Source organism: Callorhinus ursinus, unplaced genomic scaffold (genome assembly GCF_003265705.2).
Source record: "Callorhinus ursinus isolate GAN/ISIS: 27379988/994484 unplaced genomic scaffold, GSC_fseal_2.0 scaffold28, whole genome shotgun sequence".
NCBI classification, from domain to species: Eukaryota; Metazoa; Chordata; class Mammalia; order Carnivora; family Otariidae; genus Callorhinus; species Callorhinus ursinus.
In genome coordinates, this window is record NW_027397090.1 from 21,166,202 (window position 1) to 21,178,400 (window position 12,199).

Consider the following 12,199-nt stretch of genomic DNA (forward strand, 5'->3'; position numbering starts at 1 on the left):
CTCCGGTGGGGCAGGCATTTAGGCCCCCGAGCACACAGCTGCAAACATGGGCGCGCACCCTCCGAACAGTCAGACTGTGTGGTGCTACAAAGGAAGAGCTGGTGGTATTTGTAGCAGGCCATCCTGAAGCAGTTCCGCAGTAATCAGTGCTCTTTTATGACTGTTTCTACTAGTGTAACTACAAAACTGAGCTGTACGAGTCCACGGTTAAGGACTCAAACTGCTGATTTCACTGCCAGCATCCATGACAGATTCAGATTACTGCACCATCTAACTAACTTTGTGTCTATTGCTGAGAAGGTGGAAACCTAAGATCTAGCAAAATATGAGCGGTCCAGCGGTGACAGTTCTCTCCTACTCACTAAAGCCGCGGTATGGAAATGGGCGGGTGGCGGCGGCAGGAGAACACGCCGCTTCCCATGGGCCCAAGGCAGGGCATGCAGGTTTGTAAGGCTAAGTCGCGACTGCACCCTGAGCCCCGAAGGAGATGCACGGCTGCATCTGTGACCATGTGAAGAGGTAATCTTGAGATTTGCTTTTCAAGCTTCTGAAGAAGTTAATGCGCCTGAATATGGATGGAAACAATTTGGCAGAGATTCCTTCAGAATTACCATCTGCATTAGAAGAACTTAAAATCAACGAGAACAGTCTGCAGGCTGTCAGTGAAGAAAGCTTATCAGGTATTTAACTTTCAGTTCGTGTGTGTCCTGTTCTGGCCTTTCTTCTGTGGTCATGTGGGAACTTTATGGCACTACGGCCAAACGGATAGCTGGCGAGTTCTTTAGGCCACTTTACCACTTAAGTTCATGACATTTATTTTCTCCTTTTGTCGCTGACTCTGGACGGAACTGAACAATTGAAGTTGTCATATTGTGAACTCGGCACAAAAGACACAGCGCTATGTTAGCTTTTCCCAAACGCTAGCCAGGGTCGTGGTGGGATTACATGCTTCCTCCAGAGACAGCTAGTGTTTCCTTCCACCTTCCCACCAGTCCAGCAGCACCTGAGGTACGGTGTCCAACACTTTCTACCTATTTGATTTGAAATATTATGATAATGTTGATAACCCAAGCCTAAAAAGGAATAAAATCATTTCATTGTTTCTTTTCACTCCCAAAATACTTCATAGGAACAAAACACCTCTGGTGATGGTAAAAAACACAATAATACCAAGAATTGCCAAGTCTGAAAATTACAGAGTTATGGAAATATTCTATTTCCAGATGGACTGCAGGGTACACATGTAAAACATCAATAAACACAAATGGTGATGGGCTCTGTCATATGGAAAAGACATTAGAAAGTACAATTTTTAACTGCCAGGTGACGCAGGGCCGAAGGGACATGTAGACCAGCGCCCTGACGGGCTGCATGTGAGCTGCATGTGAGGTCGCCTCTCTGGCCGCGTTCTCAAGATGACATGTTACAAAGCAGACGTCCCAGGGGCGCCTGGTGGCTCAGATGGTTAAGCATCTGCCTTCGGCTCAGTTCGTGATCCCAGGGTCCTGGGATTGAGCCCCACATCAGGCTCCTGGCTCAGCAGGGAGCCTGCTTCTCCCGCTCCGTCGGCCTCTCCCCCTGCTCATGCTCTCTCTCTCTCTCTCTCTGTATCTCTGTCTCAAATGAATAAAAAAAAAAACAAAAACCTTAAAAAAAACAAACAAAAACAAAGCAGACGTCCCTTCTTGGAAGGTGTGCGCACACATTCCTGGCAGCTGCTTCTCCTCACGCTTCCCCCCTCCTCCTGCCCCCACAGTCCGAGCACCGTGGAGGCCTCCGCCATGAGGAGAAGCTCAGGCCACCGTGCCCAGGGAGCCTCAACACTCGGTGCGGAGCCCACTGCCTGGACTGTCAAGCGGCCGGCAGCAGGCTGGGTGCACCCGGGTGCAGCCGCCACCACTGCTGGGACATTGCTCTTTTTGCACCAAAGCCCCTGGCTTGGCCATTAGGGGCCTGCTGTTCTCCCATGTGCTTCTGTGGCAGGTTTTCACGTGTGACCCTTCACATTACAGACAGTTCCAGAGAAGGGGGAGGGGGGGCGCGCCAGGGAGAGACACAGCATGCGCAGAGGTGTGCAGAACAGGAGGATCCAGATGCTGCAGGGAGTGCTCGTGGCTGGCCCACACTCTGCATACTTAGGGACCGCACTCTCCCACGTCCATGACCTGCCATGTTGTTCCCCGCCCCACCATGGGGAGGACTTCCTACCGGCTTCCTGCGTATAAACCCTCATTCTACTGCGTCTAACCTACAGCAAGCTTCTCTAGCTCCATCCTGTCTCCTGTCACATATGGGAGCACACATTCTATGTTTCCTACACAGACGATGTATATTTAGACCAGAGAGTATCTGTAAACACTGTGTACCATGTCTCTCTCGTGGGGTCACACACCGACCATTCGTCTACTTTTACCATCTGTTTTTCACAGAAAAACTTCCATTACATTCCAAAACCTCAACTATGTACCAGATAAGTATGCTGGATTCTTAGTATCTTTGGTTTTGGAAATCAAAGAGAATATGAGAAAATGTAACCACTTCTCAGTTTATTGCCTGGGCTCCCTACTTCCTCTCAGCCCTTCAACTGATGCTGAAACAACTGCCAGGTTGATGTTCTGTCGCGCTGTCCCTGCCCAGGGCTCCTCACTGCCTGAAGAGGAAAGCCAGATCTTACTGTCTGGTGCACGAAGGCCTGCACCCGCCTTAGCAGATGGTCCACCCAAGGCAGGCCTCCCTCCTACCGCTGAGCACAGCCACACGGGTTCTTCCTTGCCGGTGTTCACCTGGCTGCCTCAGCCTCCCGCTTCCACCTAGGTCTTCCTGTCCTTGGAGCCCAGCCCCACCCCATGTCCACACCACTCCTGTGGTCCTCAGCACCTGGGATCTGCACCCCTGATGGTCCTGTCCCTTGCTCATGCTTGGACAATGCCTTGTTTCTCTAATGTGCCTAAGAGTAGGAACAGAGCCATACAGAGCGTTCAGTGCAATGCCCATGACTTGAGTGGAAGATGAAAACATTCCTATTCTAGAAATCTTGGCCCCTGAACAAACTCCAAAGTTACACCCTGAATGTCTGACTCAGATGCCTCTGGGTATCATCACTGCTGAGCTGTCCATTCTCCTGTAGGATTCCAAGTGATCTGGATCATACCACTCCTAAGGCCAGCAGAAACAATGCAGGGAAAACGCCGTTTGTATAAAGGCCTTTCTTGGTAGCTCAGTCTGAGTGCGTGGAGAATCCTTCCTTGATCATTCTCCTTTCCAAACATCCATTTGGCTGCACTATATGCCAGGAAAGTGAACAAGTGTGATGGGAATTCACTGCTGTAACTCCCTTGTCCAGAGACTGACATTTGCCAGGCAGAGTGCTCCCACACTCCCCCGCACCCCAGTGATGCTGCCGTGTCATATGCACATCCACATCTTTGCAAAGGCTTTAGGTGACCTCCACAACCTTCTACTGCTGGCCCACCTGTGTCCTGAATCCCCGCTCGGCCCCCGCTACCCCTGTAGGGCGGCCCCGCTCATCTTCTGTTCCTTGGACATCCTACAGCACGGGGACTTCTCTGCAGGCCCGCCTCTCCCCTGGACCACGCATCCAGCATCCAGTCCTGACCGAGTTCAGCATCTGGGGTGTGCAGAGCACTTGAGAGAAGGCTCTGCATGAGGGATACCAAGAAAGCAGGGACATTCACCCTCCAAATAAACTGAACATTTCACATGACATTTTGAAAGATACAGAAACTGCATGGTTCTTTGGTCTTCCTAATATTCTGAAAGTTATATTTTACTTTTTATAGACCTGAATCAACTAGTCACCTTAGAACTGGAAGGAAACAAGCTCAGTGAAACCAATGTGAATCCCTTGGCTTTCAAATCTTTGAAGAACCTATCCTACCTGCGTCTGGGAAGAAATAAATTCAGAATTATACCACAGGGTCTCCCTGCTTCTATTGAGGTACGTGTATCTTTCTAACAATGTTTTACATTTGTAGTACAGTACACTTCAATAAGACAAACAGCATTATTCTACAAGATTACTGTGATGTATGTTAAAGTCCATTTTGGTGCTGTATACTCTGCTATAATTTGAGCACTGTTGTTTCTTCAAACAATACAAAATTATGGGAAAAACTATAATTACTAGTAGAGACCCTTGATAAAGTGAAAATTGGTCTTACTGACAGCTCTCGGGGAGAGAACGGGGAAGAAGAGCTGAGAATTTCAGCAGAAACTACAACTTGCAAAATAGCTTCCCAGTTCTGCCCAGACCCCACCGGGGCCGAGCACTGCCCTTCTCACCCAGGGCCCAGGTATGTGGCCTTCCTCGCCGCAGCAAGGGACATACTTCACACACTCTGGGGGCCCGCACTGCCCAGTGCACGCCTGACTTGCCGCCGTGAGAGCAGAGGTCTGGCAGACCAGCTGTGCCCAGGCTGACTGCTCCGAACTGTTTCTGCCTCACGCAGGATTACTCAGCAGGAAGGCGGGTGGAGCTTCCCACAGCCGTGGGCCCGCTGGGCCAGCAGCGCCGGCAGCCTAGGTCTGACGCTGGGACACAGCACCTCCTTTCCCCATCCTCCTATTTGCAGATTAACATTATCAGTTTAGAATTTGTCCAGATTGTAAAGATGGAGGTTCCAATGCTGGGCTTTACGTCCGAATCTCTTGGATTCTAAAGAAATACGGACTCCATACCCTACCCCAGGCAGCCTCAACCAGGTTCTTTGGAGGGTAGGGTCAGTAATTTATAATTTTTAAAAATTAAGATTTTAATACATAATGCATGCACATAGTAAAACACACACAAGCTGAATGTATGTATGGAGTATGGAGGGGCAACATGTCTCCAGACGGCCCCTCTCCCTGGTATGGGAGGCAGTGTGCACGCAGTGTGTGCTCCAACCCCTTCCAGGGCCCTGCTTCACAGACACATTCTGCCAGCATGTGGAGGAGTGTGCTCCGACTGCAGTAACTTTAAAAAGCTCTCGAGTGATTTTAATATGCAACCAAGTTTGGGAACCACTGATTTGGTTCATCTCTATAAATATGTATGAAAAGCAAAAAACTAAAAATTGCTTTACTCATATCTAATAGATACCAAAATTAAGTGAAAAGGGAAAATTACTACAATAGGAACAGAAAGTTACATTGAAGACATACACCAATGTCTACTTCTGATTTCCAAGCTTCTTGAGTGAAAAATTCCCACTAATGCCAAATGAATTAACTTGAAGGCAACTTGCTGTTGAAAACAACAGCTCTAGCAAACTTTACCCTGACGTTAAATGAAGGTTCTTAATTAATTTAAATTAAATTAATTATAATACAGGCAAGTCTAAAACCCTGACAGGCAGCACGGACTGGTGGAAGTGGCCTGCCCTGGACTGAGGGGGTGGGGGGCAGAACGTGTATCTCCTGGGCATCCTCTCTCCAAGCCCGAGTGCCTCCACTACTGAACAGGAATGATCATTTCTACCAATTTTCTAGGGTTTTGAAGCCAAATGAGATAATTTACATGAGTAAGTTTTGTAAATGAGAGAACTTTATACAATTATTATGGTACGCTGTATTTTACAACATTTTACGATTAAAAAAATTCATTTAATTCCATGACCATGAAAGATGGTACATTTTATTTCACTAATTAGATAGAATAGGACAACTTACATCAATGATTTCACTTGGAAGAGCAGCAGAAGACTCTCCAGATAATACTAATGAGAACAGTCCACGCTACCATTTTCATCTCTGTGTAGCTGAATATATGTACCAACTAACACAAAGAAAAACAGTCTGTTCTCTTAATTATAGGAATTATACCTAGAAAATAACCAAATTGAAGAAATAACTGAGATATGTTTCAACCACACCAGAAAGATCAATGTCATTGTCCTACGTTATAATAAAATTGAGGAAAACAGGATTGCTCCTCTAGCCTGGATAAATCAAGAGTGAGTAGACGCTGCTCTTTGCCTTTCTTAGACAGTTTCTTCCTTCTGCCATTACTGCACAGGGTCTGAACGTGGGGAAGTGAGCTTACTGATGGCACCCCTCCTTCCTGAGCCTCCCCCTCTCCAGAACCTGGCTACTTGCTTGGAGCTCATATCGTGGATGGTGTGACTGGTGTTAGGGTGACCGTGGTCACTGCTGCTGTGCACACCCTGCCGCGAACCCAAGCAGTGAGGTACCCGAGGGCAGTGAGGGACCTGAGGTGGCCGTGAGGTTGGAGGGAGACCATCCCTGCCTCCCCCAGCCCCACCCTGCCACGGGACCACCAGGTTAGCTTGTCCTACGCCACACTGTCTTCATTCCTCCAAACCACTTCTCTATCTCAAGTCTTATAAAACAGTCCAAACCGTGCTTGGCCTGACAGAGAAGGCTGGAAGCAGGGTCCATCCTCCTGGGCAGGAGGGGCAGGGTGGGCTGTGTGGCGAGGGCACGAGGGATCTGGGTGAAACAGAGGGAACAGGCACCTTTCAGGGGCAGGGGAGGGCATGGAGGGCCAGCGGGTCCAGCAGGACATGGTGGTGGCTGGGCGACTCAGAAGCCACAAGGGAAGCTCTGAACACAAGCTCCGTTTCACAAGCCCCTGCGTGCCAGGCCATCAGATCAGGTGTGGAGCAAGAATGCGGATTCCACACCACCACCACGTCCTTGCTGGAACCAGGGGCGATTTCGGGGAGAGGGAGCTTGACAAAAGCTAGGGCGCTGGACTTCATTTCCGACTCACATTTGACCCTAGAGAGAGTGGTTCTTTCTGAACCTTGTGCTCCTTACAGCGGAGCAGGAGCCGTGGTGCAGCGCCCAGGTAAGAGCGTGAGCCTCGCGGGCAGATGGGGCAGGCCGCCACACAGCCACCCTGATGCAGGAATCACTACTGCAAACCAGGCGGTGGCAGAACACAGCCGAGCATCCCGACCGGCCCTGTCAGAGCCCGGGGCTCGTGGTTCCCGCCTCACGCTGCGCCCCTGTCAGAGCCCGGGGCTCGTGGTTCCCGCCTCACGCTGCGCCCCCACTCATCCTTCTTTGCTGCAGAAATCTGGAGTCCATCGACCTCTCCCACAACAAGCTCTACCACGTCCCTTCCTACCTGCCCAAGTCCCTGCTGCACCTCGTACTCCTCGGGAACCAGATCGAGCGCATCCCCGGCTACGTGTTTGGCCACATGGAGCCCGGCCTGGAGTACCTGTACCTTTCATTTAACAGACTCTCTGATGACGGAGTGGACCGAGTCTCCTTCTATGGGGCTTACCATTCTCTGAGAGAGCTGTTTCTGGATCACAATGACTTAAAATCTATACCACCTGGAGTACGGGAAATGAAAGCACTACATTTTCTGAGGCTGAACAACAACAAGATACGGTAAATTCTGGCTTTTTCAAGTACCGATTTAAAATTGTTGTGGCTGACAGAGGATATGATTCAACAACCATGACCTGATGTCTGGGATTTACTTATAAGGGGAAAAAGGACAACAGGTCACATTAAACAAAACTGGCAGATGTTTGCAGGTACACAAGGGTTCATCGTAGCTTTCCTCTACGTGTGTCTATGTCTGCAAACTTTCACAGTAAAACCCGTTAGAATAGAATATTGCTGCGCAATACTGGGGACCCAGGAGGTGGACGATTATGCTGCTTCTACCTCCATGTGTAATTTTAAAAACTCTAATCTGTAGAGAACAAAACTTAAATATATGCTAAAATTAAAACTGATTCTATCTAGATTTTTTCTGAAGGTAAAATTCTGAATAAAATTATTGAAACTCAGCTTTTCTCACTTCTGGGCACAGAGTTTTCTGTCTGACTGGACAGCATGAAGGACTCGAGAACTAATCTGGAACGCTCTGGTAGCGCAGTCCTAGGCCAATCCCTGAGGTGGGCTCCTGTCCCTGAGGAGTGTACCCCTTCCTCTTTCCTCTGTCTCTACAATCCAAACGCAAATTCCTAAAAAAACAGAGGGAAGGAGTCATGGGTGTATATACGCAGCTAATTAATCATTGAACATGACATCAAAAACTAATGATGTACTATATAGTGGCTAGCTGAACATAATAATAAAAATAAGAGTCAAGGGTGTATAACAGTGCTGGGGAGAGAGGTGGGAGTGGGGAAGGCTTTGGAAGATGCAGTTAAAAGCTGCTTGGCTAAGGACGTCATAGGCTGTGCTCTGTGCTTCCTATTTACTGCACGAGGACGCACACGTCTGTCCCACTTCGGGTGGGATTCAGGTGGTCACAGTCTGGAATCTCCATTAATACTTTTCTCCTCACCTCTGAACCAATGGTCTCACTCACAGATGAGTGCTGCTTGAAACTTACTTCCTTAGGGACAACAAAATAGTGACTCACTACTTCTGTTACCCTTTCCACATTGGTTAGCTGGAATTCCTTTGTAAAGGATTTTTTATCAGCTAGGGTCACTTTGTTACTCTGAAAGGTAAGACAAATGCCCAGTTCTTTCCTTTAAATGTCCAATCAGACCAAGAAGCTGGCTACAAATATCTAACTATGTGAGCTGACAGATGTTAACTAAACTTAATGTAATGATGATCATTTTGCAATATATACAAATATCAAATCATGTCGTATACCTTAAACTAATATCATACTGTATGTTAATGCTGTCCTTATAAAACTGGAAAAAATGATATGTATGTGATAAGTAGGAATGGAAAGGACTATACAATATATTAAAATGTTAATAGAGGCTGTCTCAGGAAAAAACTTTCGTGCCTGTTTGTTTTATTATTTTGTTTTTGGCTTTCTTTCTCTGGATAGTCAATATTAACTTATGGTTTTATATATTCGGAATGTTTTAATCAACTATATTGTTCCTAAGCCCCACTCCTTGGCGGGTAGTAGCCCTCTGTGGGTCCTGGGCGGTGCACTTTCCCCGCCCCTACTGCGCACCTGTGACAGCCTTCTTTAAAAGGTCCCCATGCCCCCTTCACTGGGAGCAGCATTCACATCACCTGCCCCAGGCTGGGGACCAGGCACATTCCTTTTCCAAAGTGGTGTTACTGTTTCAAGGCCTTGCAGTGAATTCCCAGGAAATATGTGGGTTTTTTGTTTTTTAAGATTTTATTTATTTATTTATTTGAGAGAATGAGAGAGAGAGAACACGAGCGGGGGGAGGGTCAGAGGGAGAAGCAGACTCCCCGCCGAGCAGGGAGGTCGATGCGGGACTCGATCGTGGGACTCCAGGATCATGACCTGAGCCGAAGGCAGTCGCTTAACCAACTGAGCCACCCAGGTGCCCAGGAAATATGTATTTTGTAAAGAAAAAGAACAGGACTTCATACTGATGTTCCCAATTCTAATTTAACCATATAGAGTATTCTTTGTTTTAAATTTGTTTATCTTATACTAGGAATCCAGGTTCCCAAGATTATTAACTATCTTACAATATACAAACAATAGTTTCAAAGTAAGAATGCCACTATTACAACAACAAAAGTACTGAATGAAGTATATGGTGTTTTAGGGAGCTCTCTATTTGTCTTTAGAATATGTTCCTCGAGGACGTGTGGCAGAAATACAATGGTTTTCTTTGTGACAACATGTCAACGACCTGACATTCTGATAAGGGCTTTAGCTTGTTTTTGGTTTTTAGGAATTGCTATTTCCTATTTAATATTATTTTGACTATATTAAACGTTTATAAAATTCCAAAGTCAAAACTGTAACAAGGTCTATGAAGAGAAGTCTTTCTTGTTTGCCGGTCCCATATGCTGTACTCCATCATTCCCCATAGGTTCATTCTTTTACATCCCATCCCCTTCCACAATTCCCACACAATTTATGACACAGAAAGATTTTTCTTTTCTCTCTCTCTCTCTCTCTCTCTCTCGAGGTTTTTTTACTCTTTACTTTTTAAAGATTATCAGTATATCCTCACTCTTTACCAATACACAGAGAATTTCCTTATTCTTTTTACAACTGACCAGTATTCCATTATGTGGATATTTTATTTAGCCAGTTCCTTACAGACAGACACCTACTTGTTTCCCTTCTTTTACTACTACAAACAATCCATAACGCGTGACTTTGGACGGCATTTTACGTTTTCTGGCCTAACTCTGGGCGAGGTTCCTCACTGAGTGAACGGAGATGCTGCCTGGTCCCTGGTCCTGGTCCCTCCCTCCAGGGATGGGGGTCCTGCACAGCCCCTGGACCAGACCACGTTGATGAGCTTGTGAATGTTTTCATGTGAGGCAAATCTGGTCAGTGGCGGTGGTGTGCAAGGGTACTCGCAGTATGCATTTCTCTTATCATGAGCGAAACGAAGCATCTCTTTGTGTTCCCACGTCATCTCATTTTTTCTTCAGTGAACCGGTTAGCCGGGCATTTCCCCCTCTTCTTCTTCTGCATAGGTTTTTAAGAGGGCTCTTTGTACATAAGCCCTGTATCTGTGATGTAAGTTGCAAACTTGCAACAGTCTCCTAGTTTGCCATGTCTCTTAACTTTGCATTTTTAAAAGACCTGTAGTCAATTTATTAATCTTTTCTTTTAGTGTTTCTCGTTTTTTTTTTTAAAGATTTTATTTATTTATTTGAGAGAGAGAGAGAATGAGAGATAGAGAGCATGAGAGGGAAGAGGGTCAGAGGGAGAAGCAGACTCCCTGCTGAGCAGGGAGCCCGATGCGGGACTCGACCCCGGGACTCCAGGATCATGACCTGAGCCGAAGGCAGTCGCTTAACCAACTGAGCCACCCAGGCGCCCAGTGTTTCTCGTTTTTGAGTCAAGGGAGATTTTTTTCCCGCTCCCAGGGTATACTTTATTCTACTCCTACGGCGTCACTTTTCACATCTTTGACATATGTGAAATTTTTCCTAGTGTATCAGAAAAAGACCCAGTTTTATTTTAGCAACAAAAACATTTTTAAACAAATGTACAATTTAACTCCTAAATGATAAAGCCTGAATACTGCTTGGACCGTTTATGACTTGTACATCTATTTTTCCTCAGGAATATTCTTCCAGAACAAATTTGCAATGCTGAAGAAGATGGTGATTCGACCCTGGAGCATCTTCATCTTGAAAACAATTATATTAAAACAAGAGAAATATCATCCTATGCATTTTCATGCATAAGATCATACTCAAGTATAGTTCTTAAACCACAAAATATCAAATAATTCCAGGTTTTTGTTCATCACTTGTAACCTGTACTCCTGTATTTGCTGCAGCAGCATTTGTCATTGATAAGTGAGACCACACCTGACTTGCCACCCCACAAAGAAACAACCAAAACATACCCCAAGTTTACTTCACCAGTTTTAGGGAAAGTTACAGCTTCACACTCCAGAAAAAAAGCCCTTTAACTGCAAGCTTCCTTAAAGAACAGGATTTTATTCACTGTTGACTTAGACTGGGAAAATCTGGAGCAAAGTAAGTATGTCCTTTACAACTGACCTGAGTATTGCTATCAGCTGAAACCCTCAAGGTCCCTTTAAAAATTAATGTGTGTTATGGTTCAAGACCAAGAAGTATATGAGAGAAAAAAATAATAGCTGGAATTTATGAATTAGTGTTCTGTTAATTATCCTACTGTTAAAACAATAATCTACTCATTTTCTATAAGATCCTATACTACAATTATTGTATAATATACTTAATGATTGGCTTTGCTCTAATTCCTCACACGTGAAATTAAAACACTACTGTCATGTAACTTCCTGGTTTTGAGACTTGTAGTATGGTTACACAGTGGTTATTAACATTAGAGGAAGGTATATGTGAATTCTACACTATTTTTGAAACTTTTCTGCAAGTCTAAAATTTCTGTGTCAGTCTAAAAAATTTTAAGATCAACCTCATTATTCTTTATTCAAGATCAAAAGATTTTATGGAAAGTAGTGGAGTTTGCTTAAAATATATTAATTGTCCGTGCTACAACCTTATAAACATAAACCTAAGGCACGCATTTTTTGAAAATTTTTGCTCCATTGGTCATTGTTAGCACCTACCTTCTTTGCCCTAATGTGCTCACAAGTATCCTTTTATTCAGTTCAATTTAACATAAAGCTCTTAGCATTTACCATGTACTAGAAGCTACCAAAACCATATGGTATTAAAATTTTCATTATGTGATGATCTTTTGTCATTATTTCTAGACTAATTTATAAAGGACACGGATAGAAACTGTGTTGACTTCTCTTGCTGTTCTCAATTTTGTGTCTACAAAACACCAGAC

General features: G+C 45.4%; 2 protein-coding genes across 6 annotated transcripts in view; one reads left to right on the forward strand and one right to left on the reverse strand.

Annotated features, from left to right (window-relative positions):
* Positions 1–12,089, forward strand: part of ECM2 (extracellular matrix protein 2) — a 32,740-nt gene extending 20,651 nt beyond the window's left edge. For all 3 annotated transcript variants that reach the window (XM_073878247.1, XM_025891753.2, XM_073878248.1), the window contains exons 6-10: positions 545–680; positions 3,801–3,958; positions 5,815–5,954; positions 7,039–7,365; positions 10,973–12,089. In XM_073878247.1, coding sequence (XP_073734348.1) covers positions 545–680; positions 3,801–3,958; positions 5,815–5,954; positions 7,039–7,365; positions 10,973–11,141 — 930 coding nt within the window. In that variant the 3' untranslated portion in view covers positions 11,142–12,089. The remainder of the gene's footprint in view (positions 1–544; positions 681–3,800; positions 3,959–5,814; positions 5,955–7,038; positions 7,366–10,972) is intronic.
* The window catches only part of CENPP (centromere protein P), a 229,887-nt gene that overhangs the window by 59,662 nt on the left and 158,026 nt on the right, over positions 1–12,199 (reverse strand). The gene's annotated exons all lie outside the window — the stretch shown is intronic.